Genomic DNA, 24,962 nt, shown 5'->3' on the forward strand with positions numbered 1-24,962 from the left:
GAAAATGCCTTATGGAGCTGATCTGTTTTCAGACTCTTCGCACTGATACAGCTTCAGGGGAATGGTCCAGTGTGGCCATTTCCAGCAATGTCTGTAAGGTTTCTCAGCGGGAAATAACTCGGGCTTTGAATCTCATTGCAGGGGTTTGTTTAATATATAATTTGGGTGCTCTTAAAAAATTCCTTTTATTTTTCATATGGTGTGTTATTTGTTTTGTGTTTAGAACACCTTTCAAATCAATCATGAATTTGTGTGTTATATTTTCTGGTGAGTATTGAAGTAAAAAAATTACTGAGCTCTTCTTTTCATAGCCAGCATCAAGGGATTATCTCTTCATCTTGTGAGTGGCAGGGCTTTGGCTTGATCCTGTGATAGGTGGCTGTTGATTGACCTTTTGGGGTTGTTTAAGTCCATCACTAAACAGTCATTTGTTTTTCTGAGATTTCCAAAATAAAAATTTGGCAAGAATGTTATGTCTGATATGGATAACAAGTCTCTTGAGCAAGATGACCTGGTAATCAATGTTGGCATGTATGAAAATCTGTTTCATCTACAAATCTGCATCATGATCTATTAGATCATTGCTTTATACTTCAGTGAGTTTAGATGTCTGTGCCCATATTTTCAGAGGGGAAACACTGCTTCTTTGTGTACTGTGGTGTGAAGAGTGGACTGGTAATGCCTTTATTTTACTTCACCGAATGATATAGTAAAGGTTTCATATAAGTTATTACAGAGACTAAATTCAGCTTGGTGTGTTACATTTTGATGACAGATTTTTTCCCATGATAACCCTCCTGTGCATGCACAATACTTTCAGTCAGAAAAAATTTGACTGCATTTTCTTCTTTGATAATATTATTCATAAAACTTGGAAAATATATGTTTTCTGGAAGCCAATAACTTTTTTAAATATTGCAGTACCTGCTCCGGCCATTGCTGCCACAGCTTCTAAAATGGAGGTGGTTTCAGCAGAAGTGAACAGCTTGCTCCCTGAGGAAATCATGGACACCGGCATAACTCTGGTGGAGGACGACAGCATCGAGGCTGTTATCGTGTCGTCGCCCATGGGAGGAGAGTCCATTCCCATGGAAACAGAACTGGAAGAAATAGTGAACATAAGCACCACCAGCGACTCCTCAGCCACGACCACAGCCACAGTCACCACGGAATCGGTTCCTGCACCCAGCAGCCACTCGGGAGATGCAGCACTGACCACCACAACAACCCCAAGCCCTGATGTGAATGCAGCTGTAAAGCCTGCCTTTCCAGGTGGCCTCCATAAACTCGGTGCTCAGACCCCTGTCACTATCTCAGCTAATCAGATTATTCTGAACAAGGCCACTGATATTAAAATAGGCAGTCAGAGTATTAAGCCGGACGGGCAAAAGCTGATTGTAACAACTTTGGGCAAGTCCGGCCAGCCTATTGTTTTAGCATTACCCCACAGCCAGCTCCCGCAGTCACAGAAGGCCGTGTCCCAAGCCCAGGCTGGAGACTCCAAGGTACAAGGCCAGCAGATCAAAGTTGTCATTGGAGGTCGGTCGGAAGTGAAACCTGTTGTGGGTGTCTCAGCTTTGACGCAGGGGAGTCAGCTGATAAACACTGCGGCCCAGCCCTCTGTCTTGCAGTCCCAGCAAGTAAAAACAGTACAGGTAAAATGAGTTATGCTGATGAAACATCTTCAAACCAGTTCTGTTGCTGCAATTGTTGTCTGTTTCCTGCCCTGATTGACACACTATTGCTTTCAACCTTTGCATTTATTCTTTGTATTTAAAAAATACAATGCTGCTCTTAGCCCATGCTTTCATCTGTGGATGCGTTTGCCATTTTATGCTGTTTGCCTCTAGCTACTGTCTAGAAACATAGGGTTTGCCTCAGAGAAAGTGAACTATTCAGTAGATTGAAGATAATTTTCTCATTGTTTTCATTTTATAAAAATAAATTCTACATACTTTCAGGAAGTCTGAATTCAACTTTATATGCCTGTTGTTGTTTATTCAAAGTATACACTCCTTTATGGAAGAGTAGCTTCTGCCTATTACATTCAGTTTGTTTAAATAAATTCTCTGAAAAAACTTCTAGCATCTGAGAAAGAACAGAAGGGTGTATCTTGTCTGCCTCAAATCTAGTTATCTAAAGCTGAACATTCAAGGTTTTGTTCCCAGTCTCTGGCATGGATCTTGAGATATTTGAAACCACAGAGAATCTGCTTGGATCTGAAAATGTGTTGAAAAGACTTGGGTTATGACCCAAAGGGTCTGATTCTCATCTGTTATGTGGCAGAACTAAATGTGAGTGACTTCCTTCTTCCTTTCTGCAGTGAGGCAGAAATAAGACTTCTTAAAGTGAAGGACAAGTAGAGCTCAATGCAGGGGATGATGGAAAAATATTTATTTTACTGTCTAAATAAAATGAGAAATTAAACTCTTAAGTATGCTATTAAAATAATCGGCTGCACATAAAAATGACAAAGTTTAAAGAACTTTATTAGCCAAATGTTCCTTGATTAGTGTTTCATGGCAGGTGAATAAGATCAATTCTGAATATTTTCTTTAAACTTGCAGATGATTCCTTCACCAATTTCTACTTCTTTTTGTTGCTACATCATACCTGGAAACATATTTAATAATGACCATTTGAAACAAATGATTGTCACTACAGTTTTCAAGAAAGTCTCTGCTCTTTAGTCATCATAGAAACATTTAAGAGTGGATCAGTTCCTGTTATTTGGCTTCATTATTCACTGCCAAGTGACAGGTACAGGAAACTGGGGAGAACAACTTAGCTGTGATGTGGTTTTTCCTTGCATGAGATGATTTGTGCTGTCAGTGACTGAAATCAGTGGCTTGGCCATCGAGCCCTTCAATTTGCCATTGGGAATTCTTACACATTCCTTAGCAGAAGCTCTTGTTAATGGACTTGCATCTGTTTTTAAATCTAGTTAATTGCAGTTTGGGAAATTTGTTTTGTTGTGGTTTCTTTTTGTTAAGCCATTGGTTCTCTTTGCAAAACAGATTGAATTGTTAGCACTTGACATTCCTTTTTTCCCACAAGGAGAGGAGGAAGTGGAAATGAAAAGCAAGAAGACAAGGTTAGAACCCGATATTGCAGGGAAATGATTGCATTAGCACTTCATAGACAGTGCTTTTCCCTGTAGAAAATTTCTGAAGTATCAGAGTGACATATGAGGCTGGGTGAGAAGAGATTCTGGCTCTGCTCTACCCTGAATGACAGGGGGGGTAACCCACACCTCGAGTCCCTGTCTTTAGAAAATGAAGTGATTCTTTTACCCCATCACCCTGCATGAGCCACTTAATCTTTCAGTGAGTGGAAAAGGAGGCTGTGAGCCTGACTCCCCGTGGATCTCCTGTAATTTATCTCTTGTGAATCACCTATTTCAGATGGAGGGCAGCACAAGACTGACTTGGTGCTGAGAATGAACTGGTGCAGATTAGATGACAAAGAGCTCTTATCAGTTCTTGTGGTCACTACCATAAAGGCTTTCTATATGGTTAGAGAAACTCAATTGCCTTGACATCTAATCTAATCTTGTAATCTAATTGTGATAGTTGAAGTCTCAGCACCTGAGGCATAATTGGTAGAGTTCAGGAAAATATTTCTTGGAATTTGACTCCTCTGCTTACAGTTCTGGATGTAGGAGACTGTGAGGTGTTAATTGTGGCAGGGCCTTTGGCCTCATCCATACCCAGAGGTTAATTACTGTCCTTATAGCAGCACATCCTGATTTAGCTGAAACTAGTGCCACAAAAGTGTGGAAAAAAACTGCTGGGCAAGTACATCTTTCAGACTGTGGCTCCTGCCTGCCCACAGCCTTAAAAGTGGTGGTGTGCCTGCTGCTCTGCTGCTTTAGTCCAGGTTTATGAAGCAGGAGTTTGGCCTTGCACGTGACTCTGAGCCAGATGTCCAGCCATATCACCATGGCTGCTGTTAAGTCTGCCTTGTGCTTGTTTTGTGTGGTAACTGGCTCTGGTTTTAACAGTGTCCATAGCATTGTTGCTACCATGGCAGGGCAGCTGCTAAGCCATTGTTGTGGCCTTATTTCATCTTTGAAAAGGGACCTTGTGCACTCCATAATCTCAAACTCCCATTCCTAGCTCAGTTTCTTCATCTCTGAAGTGAAGGTGTTCTTTTCTATTTCTAGAGTCCCTGATTTTTCATGCTATGCCAAATATAAATTATATAGAGAGTGGGTACATGGACAGGCTCCCAACAGGTCATCTAGGGAGTGGATTTATTGCTCCTTTGTGGTAGCTGACTGTGGATATCCAGCAGTAAATGTGAGGTATGAGTGTGTCTGTATGAATAGAACAGAGTCTGAAAACAAAGTCCAGCTGTATGAACTTGCTAGTTCATCTTTAGTGAAGAGTGTTTAGGAAGACAGAACTTGACCCTTGAAGTCAAGTTGCCTGCAGGGAAATCTCTTGACTTCTGTAGGGGAAGGAAGGTTGGTGTGTGCTCCTAAGTAGAATAACATTGCTACAGAAGAGCTTGTTGCTCCAGGGAATGTATTTGCAGTCTAACTCAAAGTAACTTGCAGAGGGCATGCTTAGCTTACATAGGCAGGGGGATAATGCCAAGCTCCTTGTGATCAGCACAGGCAATGGCAGAGTGCCTCAGAGAACTTGTCCATTCTGAAGTATCAAAGGGACATCTTGATTATTTCCTCTGGCTTCTCCAGTCTTTACTGAAATGGGCACTGAGTTTCCCAGTGGTGGAAGAAGCTTCTCCCTGGTGGCTGGGGTTATACAGTGCCATAAACCTCATAAATGCTTGCTTGGCAGCAGGTAGGGCAAGGAGGGCTGGTTCTCATTTATAACCAACCACATTTATCTTCTTGCTGTTTCCTAAGCCCTGAGGATATTCACTTGTTTATTAGACCTCCCTCTTTGTAGACAAACAATTCACCTAAAAAGCAGGGGAAAATTTATTTGAGGAGCATACTGCAAGTCGAGTATGAGGGAAGCAGGGCTACTTGTGTTGACCTGTTATTTTAGGATTTTAAAGTTGTTTTTTTTTTTCTGAAATACTTTGTGTTAATGGTCAGTAGTATTTTACACCCATTCATGTAAGTCATTTAAGCACATTTATTGACTGTTACTGGGAAACAACTGCTGTTCTCCAAAGCTGGCTGTTCCTGCTGACTGCTCATCATGTTCTGAGCCAGACTTAGCTCTCACTTCAGAGGAAAAGCAATAGCTATTGAGTTGCAATAATACCTTATGGCAAGGTAAGATTAATTTAAAACAGAAATCTCAAATCAAGCAGATGAAAGGTGTAGAATTGATGAGAAATTAAAGCATGTCCAAGCTGAGAAAAAAAGTTACGGATAAAATGCCTGCTCATCTATCAGCTGTGTTTGTGCTAAGGTAATTGAATCCTTGAAATTTAAAAATAGCTTTGAGTTAAATTTGTGAGCAGGGCTACAAATTAAGTTTCCTTCTTCAAACAACTTATGTTTCCAAGTTTTAGTTAATGTATTTCCAAAAAGAACAGGTTTATTTCTCCTCTGTTTCATTTTAGCACCTTGACAATTGTATATCACCCATCAAGCACCTACTGTGCCTGAGGAGCAACATATTTGTTCTGAGATGGAGCTTTTCTCTGAGGAGCACTTGTAGTGTAACTGTGGAGCAGCACATGGCTTCCTTTAAATAAGATCCACTCTCTGGTGGTGCCTGGTGTCAGAGCTGCTCCTTGCTGGCTTCCCTGGCCAGGTGTAGCTCGGGCACACAGAGGTGCCCTTGGCTTTCCACAGCAGCCTGGAGGGCTCCAATGCCATAGCAGAGGGAGCTGCAGCTTCCCTGGCTGTGCCATGGCTGTGCTGCTGGGAGCTGGGGCAGCCTCACGTGTGCCTTTTGTGGAGCAGCTGAGGAATTTGTTATGTGCTGCCGAATACTTTGCATGTTTTTGCCTTATGTAGTTGTAAAAAAAAGGTGTTTTCAGGCAACAAATTCTATAGATAGGGTTTTGTGGAGGAAACCATAACTTCCAGCCTACTCAATTGCTTCATTTGAGCATTTGTAACTGTCTCAGGCTGTCAGAAGTAGCTGTCAGCTCTGAATCTTTGCACATCAGGCACATTTCTGATTTGGCTGCTGGAGTAAGAAAGGTGTCTCTGTGCCCTTGAGAGATGGCTCCCCACATGGATGTTAATGTGGTGCCTCTCTGATATTGCTGGAGTTGAAGGCTGGTGCCTATGGGATGTGGTGGAGGAGAGGCAGGATGTGCCTCACCTGTGGGGTGGGCAGGTGTAAGGGCTTCAGTAAATGTGAGCACACAGCCTTCCTCACATAGACTCAGGCCACATCAGCAGGCAGCCCCTGCAGTCAGCAGGTTAAAAGTCTTTGGAAAAAGTCAGCCTCTAAATTGAACTATTCACTAGCTGGATGTCAATGTATAAAAACTGTTGGAATAAATGCAACTGGTAGTTAACTTCTCTCAGTGTGGAAGAGGAGAAAAATCTTCTTTAAAACTTTTAAGACTATATACTCCTGGTTACAAGGATTTCAAGCTGAAGTGATCTGTTATTGAATTGCTGTACATGTTCTTGGTCCAGCTGTGTTTCAGGAGACTGGATTGCAATATGAAAATAGATCCCCTTGTACCTGGAGGTAGCCAACTGATTTGTTCTTGGCTAGTGAGTACTCAGAACTTTCAGGCACTGATGATCCATGTGCTTTTGGGGAACTGTTGCAGAAAACATTTTCCCCATTTGCAAAACAAGTGTGCTGCTTTGTCAAAATGGTCAAGAGACATTTCAGAGCAGTAGTGGTCATATTTAAATCCCTGGGGACAAGTTTTGTCCTGGTTGGCTGAAAGGGAAGTGACTTCATTTAAAGCTTCGAATACTGAGAGTTGTGCATTTAATTTTGACACTTTTATGTAGACCAACCACACATAAGAAATAATTTCAGCATCTTGAAGATAAGATGTTTGCACAGAGAACTATCTTCTGAAAAAGTTGAGAGGGATTTGGCTATTCTACTTTGGTAGCTGGCATTCTGAAGTGTCCAGGATAATCTCCTAGTTCTTTCCATAAGGAGAAGTGGAGATGAAATGAAAGATACACAGTTATTCTTCTAATTATGTGTGCAAGTATTGCCCTTTTTATTTTTTAATGTACTTAACAATACAATAATTTAGATCCAAAATGCTCAAATTACTTTAGATCTTTTTTCCTCCATCTTTTAGATTGCGAAGAAGACTCGAACCCCAACTTCTGGCCCGGTGATCACCAAGCTGATATTTGCAAAACCAATCAATAGCAAAGCTGTTACAGGGCAGACCACTCAAGTGTCACCAGTCATTGCAGGTTGTACTACTTTGACTTGTTTTGCTTTGCCATTTTTTTAAAGGCTTTTCAAAGAAATGGTAATTGTCAAAATTCTTCTGTCTCAACATTTTTACTGTAGTTTCTGTCAAAGTACCTCAAGCAATTGAAAAAAAAATCAGAAAACTTTTTTGCTAGAAGCAGATAAATGCAGTTCTTGGTACCTTTATACACATTTAGAATAATCTTGGTAATTGCAGAGTTGCTTTTACTGCTAGGTACTTTTACTTCATGGATTTTGGGGAGGAGAAAAAAAATACCCCAGTGCCACAGAAAAGATTACTTGACGAAGAGAAAGTATTTTCAGAAACATTTTATAAATACACAGGGGGAAAGGGAGACACATGCTTTTGTATTACTTTAATCTGCTTATAGTTGGACTTAAATGTAATACATGCAATTAACAGAAAAAAATGTTTGAATGAAGAAAGTGAAAAAAGCTGTGTTGTTTTTGTTAAGTTGTTCACCTACTTCAAAAATCACCATTGCAGAAGTGTCTAGGAAAGTAATTAAGGCAAATAACAAATGGTCTTTCTCTTTAGAAAACAACTCTATATATCCTTATAAAAAATAAAAGTCCAACTGACCACAGAACAACAGCAAAGGCACCAACAAAATTAAAGAAAAAAACATAGTGTAATACCTTGTTTATAATGACAGTGTATGTTGCTAAACATCTTAGGCATCTAATTTTATCTGCAAAAGGCAAATGTAGGAAGCTGGATTCATCATTAGAGCTTTGAAGGATGTCTAACTGCCTACAGATTTATCAGTCTAAGTAGGCCTAAAATCTCTCCCAGGTATTTTTCACAAATTTGTTAAGTCTTTACGGCACTGGGACTTGAGCTGGTTTTAAAAAGGATGCAACTGTCTCCTGTATTCAGAACACTGAGAGATGCCAGCGAATGGCACAGAGCTGGAACATAATCTTTTTCTTGAGTTGGCAGGCTGCCTGCAGCCTGACATGTGTTTCAGGTGAAAGAGGAATTCCCCATCCCAGTCCCCAGTTTGTCCCCTTTCTCAAATTCCCTACCAAATATATAGACCTGTAAGAAGATTGCTATGCTTATAAATACTTAAGTTGTTTGTGTTTTTTAAAAAAACAATCCAAACAAACAAAAAACCCGACCCAAAAACATTAAAAATGACTTGCAGTTTTTAAATCAGTACTTTGAAAAATCACCTGTGCCTGAGCCTTCACTAAAACTATCACTGGGAGGTAAAGTTGCTTCATTAATTGAGAGGGAAATCTTTATATATTGGTTTTTCCTTCACCATTCCAAACAGCCAGCACAGCTTGCCAGCTTTGAGAGACTGGCATCACTTTAGAGAAGGTGTAACATTTGTGTTTGTGTTTTGATTTTTTTATGCATGTTTTCATGAATCTGATAAATATTTTTAATTGCCTGGAAATTCCTGCAAGCTGAGGTGGAAGTTGTAATCTGGAAAGACTTGTCAGTATAAGCTACCAGATTCTCTTTGGAAGCTGATGCTAAGGAGGAGATGTAGTGAGAAGAAGAAAGCTGTCACCAAGAAAATAACTCAAAGGATTGAAACCTCTAGATGTTTTTTTCCCCCGCAGACTGACATTCTTCAGGTTGCATGTGGCTTTAGCAGCTGCTGGCAACTATCTGTGCTGTTAATTAGACTGCACAAAAGTGGTTATTTTAGAGTACACAGACTGCAGAGGAAATCAGCTTGCCATGACGATAGTGCTTTTTCTTGTTAGTTCCAGTTGACTTTAATTGTTATGCCACCAGTTGATTTTGGACGGAAAAGTTATGCTGGTATTTGTTTGTTTCTTATTTTTAAAAATGTAGTACAAGAGAATGGGTGACAGAAACTATGACAGAAATGAGTCTGAACCAAAGTAGAGCAGAGCTCAGTGGTCAAGCATTCTTTGGAAAGAAACTTAGAAAGTATGGAAAATAAAAAATCTGGGAGTTTTCAATATTCCTGAAACTGATGTCATGATATGGAGCTACTGTTTTTGATGTTTACTCTTCTTTGGCATTGTAAAAACAGAGAGAGTTTATGACACACACATGAAAACATGGGTGGTAGCGTGACTAAAAACTGTTAGGCAGTGAAAGAGGCAACCATCAACAGAGAAAAGAAAAAAAACCTCAGAGCTGATTGTAGACAGACCAAACATCTTTCTCTTGGTCACTGTAACCCAGCTGGTGTTTGATGGCTGAGGTTTCAAAGGAAGTAGTCCCCCCACCATGGATGCTCAGTTTCTCTGGGCATTGGCAGCAGCCCAGGGCTTTCCCAGGAAGCTGCCAGGTGTGTGTGGTGCAGGTGTATTGGAGAGCTCTGCTCCTCAGGATGCTGTCCTGGCTGTCAACAATTGTCAGCTGAATGGCACAGAAAGCTCAATGTCCATTTTGGCTCTTTTTTTAAGCCTGAGCAAGCTGTCTTTTTGTTTGTAATAACAGCAATTATTTTCTTCTTTGTTGCTAAATCTAACTTAGAGTGCCAGTGTCCTTCCTGTCAGGTCGTACACTCTCAGAAGTAGGGATAAATTGCACAAATGGCAGGGAAAACTTTGCTTTAAAAGTGACTGTGACCAGGGATAACTGGAGCTGATGGTATCTTCATTGTTTATAGGTAGGGTTTTTTCACAGTCTGCTCCAGGGACACCACCAAAGACAATAACCATCTCAGAGAGTGGAGTCATTGGATCATCTTTGAGTACAACAACACAACAGACACCGAATAAAATAGCTATCTCACCACTCAAATCCCCCAATAAGGTAAGGACCTGTTCTGGCTGCAGCCTTCTATCCCTCCTGCACAGTGGTCTGAATGGAGCTCTCTGTGTCTATGCTACAAGCTGTTTATTATTACTCCAGACATAATAAACATGTCTCCAGAGTCCATAAAAATATCTCCAGAGTCTCCATTTTGCATCACAATGCTCTGTGGTAATGCCCTAATTTAGATTTTTTTTTCAACTGGCTCCCTTACTATGGTTTTAAGCAGATATGCATTACTGCATAGTTCCCCATTCCTGCCATTTTTTGCCATTCCCTAAGCATTGATTCTGAGACCAGCTGTTCCCTCTTAGCCAAGCACTCAGACTATTTTTAATGCCTTCATAAAACATCAACAGGCTGTTCAAGAGGAGACCTCAATAATATTAATAGGTCAGCACTTATTAACCATTCCTGCTACTGCACAGGCAATTTAGTCTTCCCAGATCACTTATGAAGTAAATGAAATTTGCAGTGGTCCTTGCACAGAGCTGGAGATTGGCACAGGTCAAGGTGACACTTGTGTTTCAGATTTGATAATTGTCTTGAGAAGAGGAATATTGCTGAAGAAAGGGAGATAGAGGGACAAGATGTACAGTGCAGGCCAACTAAAATATCATGAATAGTAAGCAAATTAAGAATAAAGAATTATTTTAGTTTGGCTATGCTTTAGTGTTGTAATGTTATACAGATGCAGTAAAAGACTTGTGTTTGACAATTATTAGTAAGAGAAACAACATAAAGTTAATTTTTATTCTAAAGCTACTTTTTTAACTAGGAGTGAGTGTGAAAAGACTCTTTAGGGTTACATCTTGAATTTACTGTTGATAAGCAATTCTAAGTATCTGATTTTTCTTAAAACATAAGGAAGTTCAGAACAAAAAGTAGAAAACCAACCTTGGAAGGGGTGTGGTTATATAGAGTGTTTATAAACACTGCACTCTGCAGAAATGTGGTCAGAAGACTGGATCTCTGGGAAACTGCAGTGTAGATTTGAAAGTACTGATGTTCTTATACTTTGACTGAATCAGTAGTGTGAGGTGAGAATTTTCTTTCCAACAGCTTTTCTTTGAAATTCCTATTTATGATGAAATAGTCATTGTACCAAATAGAATGCCTGTATTTAGAAGATCCCTCTTGACAATGCTCAGGCTTTAATGGGGTAATTTCCTTAAAAAAACCCCAACAAAACAAATGGAAAGACAACCCCTTACTCCCACCCAGATGCTGTGCTAGATTTCTGCAGGAGCCTGTTGGTGCTGGACACCAGTGATGCCTTCAAGTTCCTCAGGGCTCTGTTTGCTGTTGTCACAGCCGGACCCGTGTGAGTTGTGGTTAAATGCAGGACCCTTGTTCACAGAAAGAGCTCTGTTCTGGTGGAGAGCTGTGCTGTCCTGAGGAGGGGAATGTGTATGTTCAGGGTCCTGTATCCTGCCCAGAGGTTTAAACTGCTTTTTGTTTTGCCAAGCAGCTAACAGTGGTGTCAGTGGCCTCCCAGCCTCCCAGCTCCCCCCAGAAGACGGTGGGCGTCCCACTGAATGTAGCGTTAGGACAGCAGATCCTCACAGTGCAGCAGTCAGCACCCTCCTCCCCTGGGAAGGCCATAGTCAACCACACAACCACCCAGGTACAGACTGACTTTCCTTTGTCTTCTGCTGTGTCTGTGTCATTGCTTGCTGGGAACTGCAGTGTTGGACCACGGCTTGGCAGCCGTCTGTCCGCCGGTGTTCTTGGGATGGTGTTTGCTTAGGAACTGGCAGAAGTAATGCCCCAAGGAGTGTATATGTACTTCTTCAGTTGAGGGGTGCAAACCAGTGCAAGCCCATACAATCTGTGCTGTTAGAAAGTAGCTTTCCAGTCTGGAAAGCCCCACTTGGTGCAAATTCTTGTTTCTGTGTACTGAATCTCCCAAGTCACGTGAAGAACTCTGTGACACGAGGAGGAGTTCTTTGGGTGGCTCTCTCTCTTCTGCCAGTGTTTCTATTGCCACTGCCTAGGGCTGCTTTCCAGGTATTTCTGAGGTTTGCAGCAGTGGAGTTCACATTCCTGCTGTAGAGGTCTGGGCTGAAACCAGAAATTATTTATTTCCTATATCTCATTTCTAGAAAAATGGGCTTTTCCATAATAGCTTTTATAAATGATTTTGCATTAATTAATCACAACACAAAACTGACCTTTCTTATAAATGACAGTTTTTGCTCTTTACCTCTTTTGTGATCTTAGGTAAATCTTTTTCTATCACAATATCTGTACTGTTGTTGTGGTAAACATGAAGGAATGTGTATGGGTGTAAATATATCCAGAGTATGGATATAGCTGGGAGTGGACATACATGTACAGCATGAGACCAGACAGACAGATTTTCCCAGTCTTATCTTACTGATACAGGAAATAATTGGAAAGCTGATATGGGATTATGGACACCACAGAGATTTGAACTGTTTTTTTCTCCAGGGAGAACTCTCTTCTGAAATAATTGTTAAAAGGTTAAGTGTCTCTACTGCAAGCACCCTAAGTGAGAAAATGGAGATGTCTGTGGGAGTTCTGTTGCAAAGCTATCTGACAGAACACAAGGGCTTCACTGGGCTCAAGAACATGCCTTTAGAAGAACTGTCCCTTGAATTTTACAATTTTCCCAGTTGTCCTTGGATAGCAGCTGCTCTTTTGTGTACTAGAGAGAACTGGTCTCCCTTTGACAATGTCTGTGACCATACTTGCACATAGTGCTTATTTTGATGCTCTGGCTTGTTAAGGTATAAAATGTCTTAAGAAAAATCAAAAATCCCAAGAAAACATCTTTTAGAAGAGCAGGGTTGTTTTTCTAGTAAAATGTGTGCAAATTGAGATTTCCTTCATGTAGTTGCTGAAAGCGAGGCAAGTGGGAAAATGTTCTCATAAGAATTCACATTATATTTACAACCAAGTGTAATACTTAAACTTGATGTCAAGGACAATATGCTTTATATTAATAGTAAAAGATACTGAGAATAAAAAGCTGAGCTCTAAAAAAAAGTTAAATGGAAGGAGAAAAAGGAAGAAATCAAGGTTTGAGGTTGAACAAGTCTGGGAAAAGAGGCTGTTATCAAACCAGTAGACTTATGAATGTGTATAAATGAAATAAAACTTTCTTGTTTTAAGTTTTTAGTTTGAGAAAAGTTGGAAAGATGAACTTTTGCAAACTTCTGGTATACTGATACTCCAGCTGCAAGGTAGCACAGATCTGCTGAGCTCCCTTTCTTTCAGCATTTTGCCTTTTTTCTTAAGGAATTTGTTTTGCTACTCCTCATTGTTCTTGCTTCTTTCATTTCTCAGCTTGTATTCTTTCTGATGTCCATCAGTTATGGATTCTGTTCCCTTTTCCTCACAAGGGTTGCACAGTGATTTCTGTGGATTAATTACAAATTTTCTTAACAGGAATCTGTACACACGCAGATAAATTATGATGCAGTCCAGACAAACTGTTCTGCAAGTTCTTACCATGTGCTTTTAATAGTAGGAATATTTCTATATTTGGTTGTTTGATTGTGGAGGACAAATTGAGCCATGTTCTCTGTAGTCACTGGAAATAGTTTTGGCAGATGTTGTATCTTGTGAAGTGGCCTGAGTCACCCTACTCATGTAAATACTAGTTTACTCTGGTGTTTGGTGTAGAGCATTGAAAATGAAACTGAGTTTTCTCTGAGATGTTGAGAGGCATTTAATCTCTTTGCATCTGTTCTACGTTTGAAAGCAAAAAGAAGGTAACTGTCTTCCCTCTGAAGGGTATGAATGGTATGCTAGAGTTGCTCACTAACAAATTGAGAAATAAACATATTGATGTTCTTTCTGTCTTTGTACAAGTAACTTTGTGCTGTCTGTGTTGGCTTAACAGGCTGTGAAATCAGCAGTGCAGACCATTACTGTAGGAGGAGTGGGTACGTCTCAATTTAAGACAATTATTCCCTTGGCAACTGCACCCAATGTTCAGCAGATTCAGGTACCTGGAAGCAAGTTCCATTATGTCAGACTCGTTACTGCCACAACAGCCAGTAGTTCAACACAATCTGCCAGTCAAAATCCCAGTACGAATACTCAGCCTCTGCAACAGGGTAAGTGCTGCTGGGGACATTGTCTGAAGCCTCTGTTGGGTTTTTCTTTCTTGTTTGTTCTGTAACAATTTAAATGAATACATAACAGAGATCTGTGAAGACTGCCAGATGTACTTGGTTTTATGGTAAGACTTCCATAAATTCCATATTCTGCCGCTACCTCTGGTCTGTATGTGAAAATGCTCCTTTGTGTCAAATTGCTCTGTAGTTGGGCCTGAATCCTGGGGGCATTTTAGGTTGCTTTTCCCTAGTTGAGCAGATTTTTAGGTGGTTCATGGCCTCTCTCATCTCCTCTATATGAAGAGCATGAAGGCAGGACACCGCACAAGCATATTGTCAGAACTCCTGTAACATGAAGATCCTTCCATGTAAATTGCTTTAGAAGTGTCAGGTGTTTTTGCTGGTTTCTGTCCATGCTTTCCAGAGGGGTGATGGAATAAAAGATTTCAAAGGGAAAAGGGATGTAAGGAAAATCCAGTGTCCAGAGGCGGTCTGCACCCTGACTGGTTTTTTAATCCATTGCTGTGAAATGTGTGCCAAAGACCTGTTTACAAAGGTGTTGTCTAGACCCAAGTGTTGCATGCCATGAGTTACAGTGCTAAGTACCTCTGTGTTATGCACATGTGAAAGTCTGAAGGGCTGAACTATGGATTTGGAGTGACTAACACACATTCCTGTGATGTTTCTTGACCCCAGCGAAGCCCGTGGTGGTGAACGCGACCCCCGTGCGAATGTCAGTTCCCATAGTGCCAGCACAGACTGTGAAACAGGTGAGTTGGCTTTAAGTCATGTAAGAGTCCTGACCTGGTTTGGCTGCACAGAAAAAAAGTCTGCTTCCAGCTCTGTAAAGAACTGTTCTACTAATCAAAGTGTGTTCTGAATGACTGAAACACTGATTTCATAAAGATTGAAAGATTCACTGATTTCAGCTCTTTTCTCTCCAGGTGGTGCCCAAACCAATCAACTCAACTTCTCAAATAGTCACTACCAGTCAGCCCCAACAAAGACTTATCATGCCAGCCACTCCACTGCCACAGATCCAGCCCAACCTCACCAACCTCCCCCCAGGCACTGTGCTGGCACCAGCCCCTGGCACAGGAAATGTTGGCTATGCAGTCCTTCCAGCTCAGTATGTCACACAGGTATGGCCTTTCCCAGAGATGGTTATGCAAATGTTGCTCTTGTGGAATATTCTACCTTTCCCTTAAAGGTTTCTGCTCTGTGACAGCCACCTGACACTGAGGCAACAGTTTCTGTTAGGGATCCTTGGCAGACTGATGATGGCACTTTAATTTCAATCATGGTTGCAATTAAAGCTTTGTTTTCTCAAAGGAGTTTTTATTAGCATAATAGCACAGCATTTCTGTCAGCAGAATCAGTGTAGTGCAATTTTGAGTGGTGGAGTACAGAATTTGGAATGCCAACTCATTCGAATCACCTAGATCTCAACTTGGAATTTCTAATCACCTAGACCCTGCATATTGGGTCAGATCTTGATACACAGTTTGCTTCATCACTTTAGCAATCATAACCTAGACTTGAAAATCATATGAAAGACTACAAGTCACTTGGTCCTCAGAGGAAGCAGATGTCAGTGGAGGTGACCCTGGCCACTGGTGGTCACAGGGCTCAGTGTCCAGCAGCAGTTCCAGTCCAAGTTCATCACTTAGGACTTGGAACAGCTTGATTTTATAACTCCTCTGTGTGCTGTTACACTTCCCTGTTCCCTGACAGTCACCACCACCTGGTTGTCTGGGTGCCTGAGACTTCCATGGCCAGTAAGGAGCAGAGTAATTGGCCTGGCACCCAGGAATCCTGAGACCTGCAGTGAGGGGAAGAAGAAATCCTATTGGTTTGTCTGCTTGGTTCACAAGACCTTCAGGGCCTGATGATGAGGAGAAAGGGAGCATATGTGTGACCTGCTTGGTCACAGAGAATGGCTGTCTTCATTATAAAATGGTGTTAGTTAATGCTAAGCACATTGCCAGGGGTCAGAAGCAGCTGGTACCAGTCACTCCAACTGAGGCCTAGGGATTAGTTTTTTGCTCTTTGCCAGGATCTGACCAGGATGAAAAGAGAATAAATGAATTGTTCTGCTGAAGGCTGAAGTTTGTAGAAACAAAGACTCTGATAGCTCCTGGCATTACTGGTACCAGACTGGTTTCTGTTTGCCTTTTGGTTTTGTCACAGTTGCAGTTTGACCCTGAATATTGTTATTGTGTCCTTCCAGTCTAGTTCTCCAAATTTTACTTGAAACTAGCATCCGTTGGACCTCTCCTCTGAGGTTTGTGTTCCAGCCACAACTTGTCCCCGTTTGCCTGGCCCCAGCAGGTCTATATCTTGCCACGTGCCAATATGTCCCCAAAACCTGTCCCAGCAGGAGCAAACAGCTGCTTCTAGGTAATGCTAAAGAAGGTTGCCCAGAGCAGTGTTGTTTGGCAGGTTCTTATGAGATTTTGGTTTCTTAATGTAAAAAGTAAATGGTGGGTTCAGGTATGCAGAGGAGCTGGAATGCAAATCATTTTGCTTATTTTCATAGTAAGTGGCTTGTATATAAAGGAAGCTATTAACTTGTGCAGGAAGTGATTCTGCTCTATTAGGGGGAAAATGAGCATGTTTTTAGGAACAGGAGCTGTTTGTGGTCTGAACATTTCTGTGTGTTAACCCTGTCATCTGTATGGATCTAGACACTGTAATAGACAACAACAAATACAATCCAAAATAGTATTTTTATGCTAAGTATGGAGGCAGGAAGTTGCCACTTGGTCCAAGTTCTATAAGTGTCTAAAAGTGTTCTTAGAAGCAAGTTATTTTTGTAGCAATATCTGGAAAGCTAATTTAAATACTAGCAACACATCCTCTTGTTTATAATTTCTTTCATGTCAGGCATTAACCTTTTTGTTTTGTTAGCTCCAACAGTCATCCTATGTATCCATAGCAAGCAACACTGGCTTCACAGGGACATCCAGTGTCCAGTCCCAGGCACGGCTGCCATTCAATGGGTAAGAATTCTGAAAAAAAAAAATCCCAAAACCTCTAGAATAGGCTGCTTGAATAAGCATGAGGTCTTGGAGTTTGGTTTGGGGAATTCTCAAGTCTGCTGTGATTATTACCTCTGACTGAAGGGTATGGATCTCTCTGACATTTGAGCCAGTCTCTTGATCAAAGCTGTGTTTTCCTTTCTGTTTTTTGAATTCATGTAGCAGGAAGTTGACCTGAAAGCTCCCTGTTGCTCTTTTTTTTTTATTTGCAACAGCACCTGTGAGCTACAGGCCTCAACTATTTCTCAACATTGCTGCAAAGTGGTTCTGGACAATATATAAGCTAGGTGCTTAACACATGCAGAAATTCAGCCAAACAGCAAAATGGATCACGATAGGAGGCTTTGGGTTTTTTCAGTCTTGCATTTTTCCTTTAAGGATGAGAATAACAGCTAACATATATTATTTTCCCTTTGCCAATCCAGCAGGCTTAGCTGTTCTGCACAGTCCTTTTGTGTTACTGTTTGCTGGAAATTGTGAACATGAAGTTGCTTTTTGTTGCTGCAACCTCAACTGATGCAAACTAATCCCAAATCCAGATGCAGCTATTCAAATGAACGGGTTTGATTTAATCTCCCTGGCATTACGTGCAGAAATTGCTGGATAGGGATGGAACAAATCTCATCAGATGTGATTAGTGTCACAAAATCCAAGTCTTAGGAGCAGTTAAAGACTGTGTCTACTATAGAATTTATCTGAAAACTGAATACTGTGGTTTGACTTGCTTTCCCATTATTCCAGAGGGGGTATTTTTTTGTTTTCTTTCATTGTTTTAATTCCAAGGAGAACAGAAGAAAAAGCACAATAATGTTATGTGAATTTGGGTTGGATCTGATCCCACTGCACTTGAAGGGATTCTGGGGAAGGTTTCCCTGACTCCAATTTTTTAGTTATGCTTCCTCTAGCTTTAAAGCCTAATTTCTACTTCAGGCATGCATCCAAATTTGCAGCAAATAATCCATCTCTTTCTGGGTTGGAAAGGCACTATTTATAACAGTTACTTAAACACAGTGAGCCAAAAACCTAATGCAAGGGGAATAGAAAGATTTTTTCCAAGTTTTTATTATGAGCTGTTTACATTAATTTAAAATAGGAAGAAACTGATAAAACTGTGTGTGTATAAATGCCCTTTTCTCCCCCCAGAATAATTTCTTCTGAGTCTGCAAACCGCCCCAGGAAGCCTTGCAATTGTACTAAGTCTCTGTGTTTGAAATTGTAAGTACAGCTTGGTACAGTTTTTTTTCTTTTAAGCCTTATTTTTAACATCACAAATGTGCACCAAGTATCAGAATATAATGGTTTGAAGTACATCAGAAATTTTATGTTTAGATGCTGATTTATAGTGGACATTGGTGGAGATGTTGCAGAGCCTGTGTCATTTTGCAGCTCCTGTGAGCTATATGGACCATAACATATAAAATTGTCTTATTTTGCATCATGTACCTTATTGCATGGTGGAGCCAATTCCAGTCAGCAGTTCTGGTTGCCTTGTTGGTACCATGAGGGAATTGGTATCTCTTGGTATCATTCGTGGGCATTTACTGTACTTTGGTGAAGTGCATCAGTAATACCATCCTAGATCAAATACTTCAGAAAAATTGGGCTGTGTATATTTTATTAAAGGGTTGAATAGACAAGTGATTCTTCACTGATAGGTCTACCTCTTGCTTATCCATGAGATATTGTGCTGTTCCATTCCATGTATTTGTAAGAATTTGACACAAAAGCATTTGGAGCTAAGGATAATTTCTTCACCTTGGTCAGAGTCAGTTTACTGATATTTCTGGGACAGGAATGGGAGGAGATACTGAAATTAATCTGTGGTTCCCTGAATTCTAGACAATGAAGAGGAAATCAGGGGTGTGGTACTTGAAGGGGAAGTGATGCAATGGCATCTGAACCCAAGTTAAGAAGTTTGTTTAAACTCTTAAGCTTGGATGTCTTTTTGTGTAGTGCACCCACCTCTATATGGGAAGGTGTGCCCTGTGTTACCTGGTCTCAGACTTCTCTATTGCATAGCAGGAAGATATGTAGCTGTTTTCCAGGTATTTTGCATACATGACTGACCTCACAGTGCCCAATGCATGTTAGAGGTGTAGGGATTAGGTTTTGGTGCCTGAATGTGCCCTAAAAATGCTGGGAGAGGAATGGCATCAGTGGGAATAATTTGCACATTCAGAATACTCTTAGGAAGCAAACTGTTCTTGTAAATCTCTGATGTTACCTGTTCTGGGCATTGGTGCAGAGCAGATGGTTAATTCTTTCTGGCACACGTGCTTTCTCACTAGTAAAACCTTTTTTTTTATCTGGAGGGGAACTTATTTTTTCCCAAATGCTCATGTAAGGTAGGCACATAGCATATTCTACTAAGAAGTCAACTCAGTTAAGTTATTTGCTCTGGATTTATGCTGGCCCTGGTTCTTTTGGAAACCAGGACTATTCTACCACTGAATTTTAAAGAAGAAAGGAGAGCTATTACAGGTTGTAAAAGCTTTTGAATTAGTTTGTCCCTGGGACCATTCAAGATGCTAAAAATCTCCAAAATCCAGTTCAACCTGAAAAAGGGTTGCAGTGGGCTCCAGGGCAACCCTAATCTCGTTTATGTCGTGCTAGGCTGGGCAAGCCACAGAAGGCCAGTTTAGCAGTGGGTTTAGGCTCCAAAAAATGACCACACACCCCCAGCAGGATTTGAAAAGCAAGTGAAGAGGATCAGCAGGTTTTTAGGAGGTGGTCCTGGAAGTTTTGAAACATGTTGGAGTTTGTTGTGGCCTAAAGCCATGTTTGAGCTGGGAATGAATGTGGAATTTCTATGTATTAGATCTGTGAGTCTGTGGGTTGGTGAGATGTTGTTTTTGATGGGAGGCACCAGAGATACATAAGAGGCATGGCAACAGGATTGGCTTTCCCTGTCCATGTTTTGCTGCTCTTTGTTCATATATGTGCATCCCTTTTTAAAGTCTGCTTTATCCTCATTCAGATCCTTCCGCTGATCACCTGTGCTTCAAAGTCTAAGATGTACCAATTGTTATTTCTTTTCTATTCTTCCATCCCAGCTTAAGGCCAAAAGTAACAACAAAAAACGCTCCTTGCTGGGTTAGTTTGCCTGTGAACTGTCACTCCAATTACTTGCCTTTTGTTTTGGCTCTCTGAGGGCTCCTGGCTGGACTGACTGGGTCAGGAGCTGGCTGTGAGGTGGCTGCAGCAGACTGGCCCTCAATATGTGGGTGAGCCAAGAGTCACTCTCAGAAAAAGTCTCATTAACTTCTCTGGCTTCTTGGGAGATCTGTGCTATATGATGAGCTCAGAGAACACCCTTGAGCTCCTCCTGTGTCTTTAGACAGCAGCTAGACTTGCACTAGAGGATTTTGGTTCTGCAGTGAGGTTGGTACTGCTTGTGTGTGTGGAGTTGAGCTTAGGGTGACCCTTACCCATATTGGTGCCAGAGTAGGGACTTCTGGTACTGCAGTGTGGGAGTCAATACTCACACACCAATGTAATGGTCAATATTTACAAATGCCTTCTGCATCTTCTGTTTCAGGTATTGTGACTGTTTTGCAAACGGTGAATTCTGCAATAACTGCAACTGTACAAATTGTTATAACAACCTGGACCATGAAAACGATAGGCAAAAAGCAATAAAGGTGAGGGGCCTCTTCCCCTGCCCCCTGGGATCAAAGTCATTTAGCTTCTTTTTTCTGAAGCTCCAGAGTGGGGCAGAGTGGGTGTATAATGCCCTGATCTCCTCCCACATGTGCAAGGCTTAAGTTCTTTAATTGCACCTCTAAATTCTGCTCCCTGCATGCAATGACTGACCCTTTGGGTCTGCATTGACAGGCCTGCCTGGACAGAAACCCTGAAGCCTTCAAGCCCAAAATAGGGAAAGGAAAGGAAGGAGAATCGGATCGGAGGCACAGCAAAGGGTGTAACTGTAAACGCTCGGGATGTCTCAAAAACTACTGCGAATGTTATGAGGTATGAAGCATTATCTCATTTGAAAAATGGTAGCTTTTCCCCTTTAGTGTAGTGACTTCTCTCTTTTGTTGGTCTCTTCCTTGTATTGCTATAATATTTTCTCTTCTGTTTGTTTCCATTCCTGTAATGTTACCTCTTCTCCCAGAAGTTTGCACATAGAAAGCCATGTACTTGGAAAAATTGGTTGCTACTGTTCTGTAATTTTAATTTTAAACAATTTAGCAACTTTGAACTTAGGCTTGGATTTGTTCTTTACTGAATAGCACCATTTCCTAAAGAAATCTACTGTACCAAGTCCCTAGGAGGAGTTGAAGCAGCATCCCACAGATGCTGTGGGATAGAATATGTCTGTGGAATTCAAGAGCAGAAGTTGTTACTTCATCTGCTAACTGATCAGTCTGTGGATGTAGAGACAGTGTAGAGACAGACTGCCCTTTCTCAAAACTCAGCTGTCTAAATTACACCTGAAACTGGAGGTTGATGAAGAAAGGGTTGAGTGGGAAACCACTTATTTACATTCTATGCTCTATGATTCAATTGAAGTATACATCTGGGACATCTCAACTTGAGGTAAGAATTTAGAGAGAAGACCACTGCTTGGGAGTTTGCTCTAGTGGTTAGTTGGTAAGAGATTAAAATAAGATCTCCTTTTTGTTGTGGTTTCTCATAAGGGGAGTCAAACTTGCAACAGGTTTCTTATGTTTTGTTTGTTTCTTTCAGGCAAAAATCATGTGTTCTTCCATATGCAAATGCATTGGCTGTAAAAATTTTGAAGAAAGCCCGGAGCGAAAGACATTGATGCATTTAGCAGATGCTGCAGAGGTCAGGGTGCAGCAGCAGACTGCTGCAAAGACCAAGTTATCTTCCCAGATCTCAGACTTGCTGACAAGGCCAACACCAGCACTCAGCAGTGGTGGTGGGAAGTAAGTTAATGCTGCACCCTCTTTGAGTTGTTTTTGATGTGTGTGACAGGTATGTCCCTGCCATCTCTGAGCCTTGTTCTGTCTAAGCTGTAAAGGGGGGAGCAGTCAGGTGAATGGAACACTTTGTTCCTGTAACAGTAGGGATTCTGACCCACCAGTTCCTTTGGCTGTTAACTGAGGCTTATTCACTATCTAAAGGCTCTTGGAAGCAATGGGACAGGTGAAATCCCATCAGTCCTTGGACCAAAAAGTTGCCAGCCCTGGAGTTAGTCCCTTTGTGTTTTTGCAGACACTAAGTGGATGTTCCTTTGTTTCAGGCTGCCCTTCACATTTGTCACCAAGGAGGTGGCCGATGCAACCTGTGAATGCCTCCTGGCACAGGCAGAGCAGGCGGAGAAGACGGGCAAGTCCAAAGCTGCAGCAGAGCGCATGGTCCTGGAGGAGTTTGGACGCTGTCTGATGAGGGTTATCAGCTCTGCAGGGAAGTCCAAAGGTGACCCTTGTGCCATGAACTGCTGACTCGTGCACATGAGCCACAATGAAGCGGACTGAACAGAACACTTAAGGCACAGGGACACTTTGGTTTAGCATAAAGGATGGATTTAATAATATTTGTTAATTTGGTGCTTGTTGTAAATTGACCCATGTAAGATTGAAACGAGAAATTCTTTTATAACAAGATGTAGAGCCTTTTAAATCTTAGCTAAATCCTCTTCTATGTCAGACAATGCCTAAAAGTCAGTTCTTCTTCCCAATGTACAGCTTTTACCCGGGTTTCTTAAAAATTAGATGTGTTCTCCCCTTTCTCCCAGAATAATTGTCTGAAGGGCATATATAAATTATTATAATATATATTATTTACAGTGTATGGATTTGCATCACTGTGCCTACAGGAAAACACAGGTGATGTCAACAGCCAGGTCATGCTTTTGCTGACAGGCCTGTAATATGGAGGTACCAGTGTATCCAAGATAATTCAGAAAGGAAATAGGTAGAAATAAGCATATAAATGGAAGGTAGTACTTGTATTTAGGACCTGACACAGCATGTCCCTGAAGTGCATGGAGCACTGTGAGATGCATAGGCAATAATACAGAGGGGTTGCTTGCAGATGCAGCACTGAGCAAGTGGTGGAGAATGTTTCTGGAGCAGGGCCCAAGGAGTATAGAGGTGAATGGCATTACAGGGAATTTTTGATAGGAATGGGGCAGAGTGCTCAGGTGTTTCTTAAGCTGGAACTTGAAGGCTAAGAGAGTGGCCTGTCCTCAAGCAGTGAGGAAGAGCAGCCACGCCACAATGCCAGACTGTCTGCCCAGCGTAGTGTTACCTAAGTGTGTAGCAGATTGATGCTGTTGTTTGGGTGAAGCTTGGTTTTTCAGAGGTCTGCAGCAGCCTGATCCCTCACTGGAAGAAGGGCTGTGCAGTCCCTTGTTTTCTGGTATCAAGCTGTAACCTTGGGAAAGTGTTTAGGCCTGAGAAGCTGAAGTCACTGGAGATGACAATCTGCATCTGAATCGACTTGCAAATGCAGGTAAGGGATCATGTTCAGCCTGCTGTGGGTATTCAGGATGCTGCTTCTCTCCATGCTGGCAATTTACTTGGCATAAGGGCTCTTTTAGTGTTGTTTAGAATAATTGTGAGAGCTGTGATCAGAGAAAGTACTAGCACAGAATCAGGATTGCTACAAAACCAGACACAAATCCTTTTACACTAAATGGGGGGCAATCAGCTATAGGTGGGCTCAGACTAAAGCAGGGGGTTTTTTCAGTATTTGCTACAGGCAATATCAGATCACATTTTTGATAGTGGAACACATTTGCAGAATTAACCTGGTGGGTTACTTACCTATCATGAACATCCATTAACCATGTTTAATCACAGGCATTTTTATTACCTGTCTCACTGCAGCCTGAACTAGCTATTTTTTTTCCAAAAGGGATTTTGCATTCCTTCTATACAACTGTAAATACAGAGAAATGCAGGGCCAGGCTGGGGAGAGGTAGGGGCTAGGCACACCAGCAGCAGAGATTTGTGCCTCTGTGTGTGAAGGCAGTAGGGTGGGAGGGTGCTTCACCTCCCAGCCCTGTGCACTGCACAGAAGGCCCTTGACCCTTCTCTGGTGCCTCCTTGAAATGCCTGGGAGGCATGAAGGGCTTGGGAGGCAGTCAGCAGCAGTGATGGGCTCACAGACCAGGTCTGACCTGCCTGAAGGTCTCTGTCTGCTAAGGGCATCTCCCTGAGCATAAATTGCAATGTTTGTGCAAATCTCTGAAAAGGGAATCCACCTCTCCTGTAAGTAAATGCCACATTTTTTCATTATTAGGACTTGGATTTACTAAAAAATCAGTGCAGTAACTTTACCTGTAGATAGTGCAGATATTCTGTTCCCTTCTAGTGACCTAATATAGTCTGTCCAGTAAGATTTGTATAAATGTAAATTAGTGTAAGTGAATAAAGTAATACCTACTTACGTTATTTTTCAAACAGATTGCAATATGCCTTTTGTTTAGACTTCAATCTGTGTTAATTTTGTATATATTCAGTGTCTTACTCTAAATTGCACCTTTTGTGATGTGTATTTATATACAGTGTGCAAAAGCACTTGTGAAATTTAGATTACAGTTGTAATTATGTATGATGGCATTGCTGGAGAATATTTTGCTTGTAAAGACTTTGAAGGTGCAATCAAATGCTCTTAGTTCTTCTATTTTGTTTTGAACAAGCTTTCTCAAATATTAAGCTTGGATTCCTCTCTCCCTTCTCCCTGGTGTAGAGTGTATGAATTGGTTTTTGTACTTCCTTAGCCATTTGCATCAAACTGCTGGACA

General features: G+C 41.4%; 1 protein-coding gene across 7 annotated transcripts in view; it reads left to right on the forward strand.

The window, feature by feature from the left end:
- The window catches only part of LIN54 (lin-54 DREAM MuvB core complex component), a 39,728-nt gene extending 14,887 nt beyond the window's left edge, over positions 1-24,841 (forward strand). For 4 of the 7 annotated variants that reach the window (XM_071431548.1, XM_071431551.1, XM_071431549.1 and 1 more), the window contains 13 exons: positions 922-1,655; positions 7,216-7,336; positions 9,965-10,110; positions 11,582-11,737; positions 13,982-14,198; positions 14,895-14,968; positions 15,143-15,340; positions 17,109-17,200; positions 18,383-18,454; positions 20,778-20,880; positions 21,074-21,211; positions 21,932-22,134; positions 22,452-24,841. In XM_071431548.1, the coding sequence (XP_071287649.1) occupies positions 957-1,655; positions 7,216-7,336; positions 9,965-10,110; positions 11,582-11,737; positions 13,982-14,198; positions 14,895-14,968; positions 15,143-15,340; positions 17,109-17,200; positions 18,383-18,454; positions 20,778-20,880; positions 21,074-21,211; positions 21,932-22,134; positions 22,452-22,653 (2,421 nt within the window). In that variant the 5' untranslated portion in view covers positions 922-956 and the 3' untranslated portion in view covers positions 22,654-24,841. Of the gene's footprint in view, positions 1-921; positions 1,656-7,215; positions 7,337-9,964; positions 10,111-11,581; positions 11,738-13,981; positions 14,199-14,894; positions 14,969-15,142; positions 15,341-17,108; positions 17,201-18,382; positions 18,455-20,777; positions 20,881-21,073; positions 21,212-21,474; positions 21,782-21,931; positions 22,135-22,451 lie in introns of those variants that run through there. The other 3 variants (XR_011679899.1, XM_071431553.1, XM_071431554.1) reach the window with 3 other exon arrangements.
- The last annotated feature ends 121 nt before the right edge of the window (positions 24,842-24,962 follow it).

Source organism: Agelaius tricolor, unplaced genomic scaffold (genome assembly GCF_023055355.1).
Source record: "Agelaius tricolor isolate 1412-34295 unplaced genomic scaffold, bAgeTri1.0.p SCAF_8, whole genome shotgun sequence".
Taxonomy (NCBI): Eukaryota; Metazoa; Chordata; class Aves; order Passeriformes; family Icteridae; genus Agelaius; species Agelaius tricolor.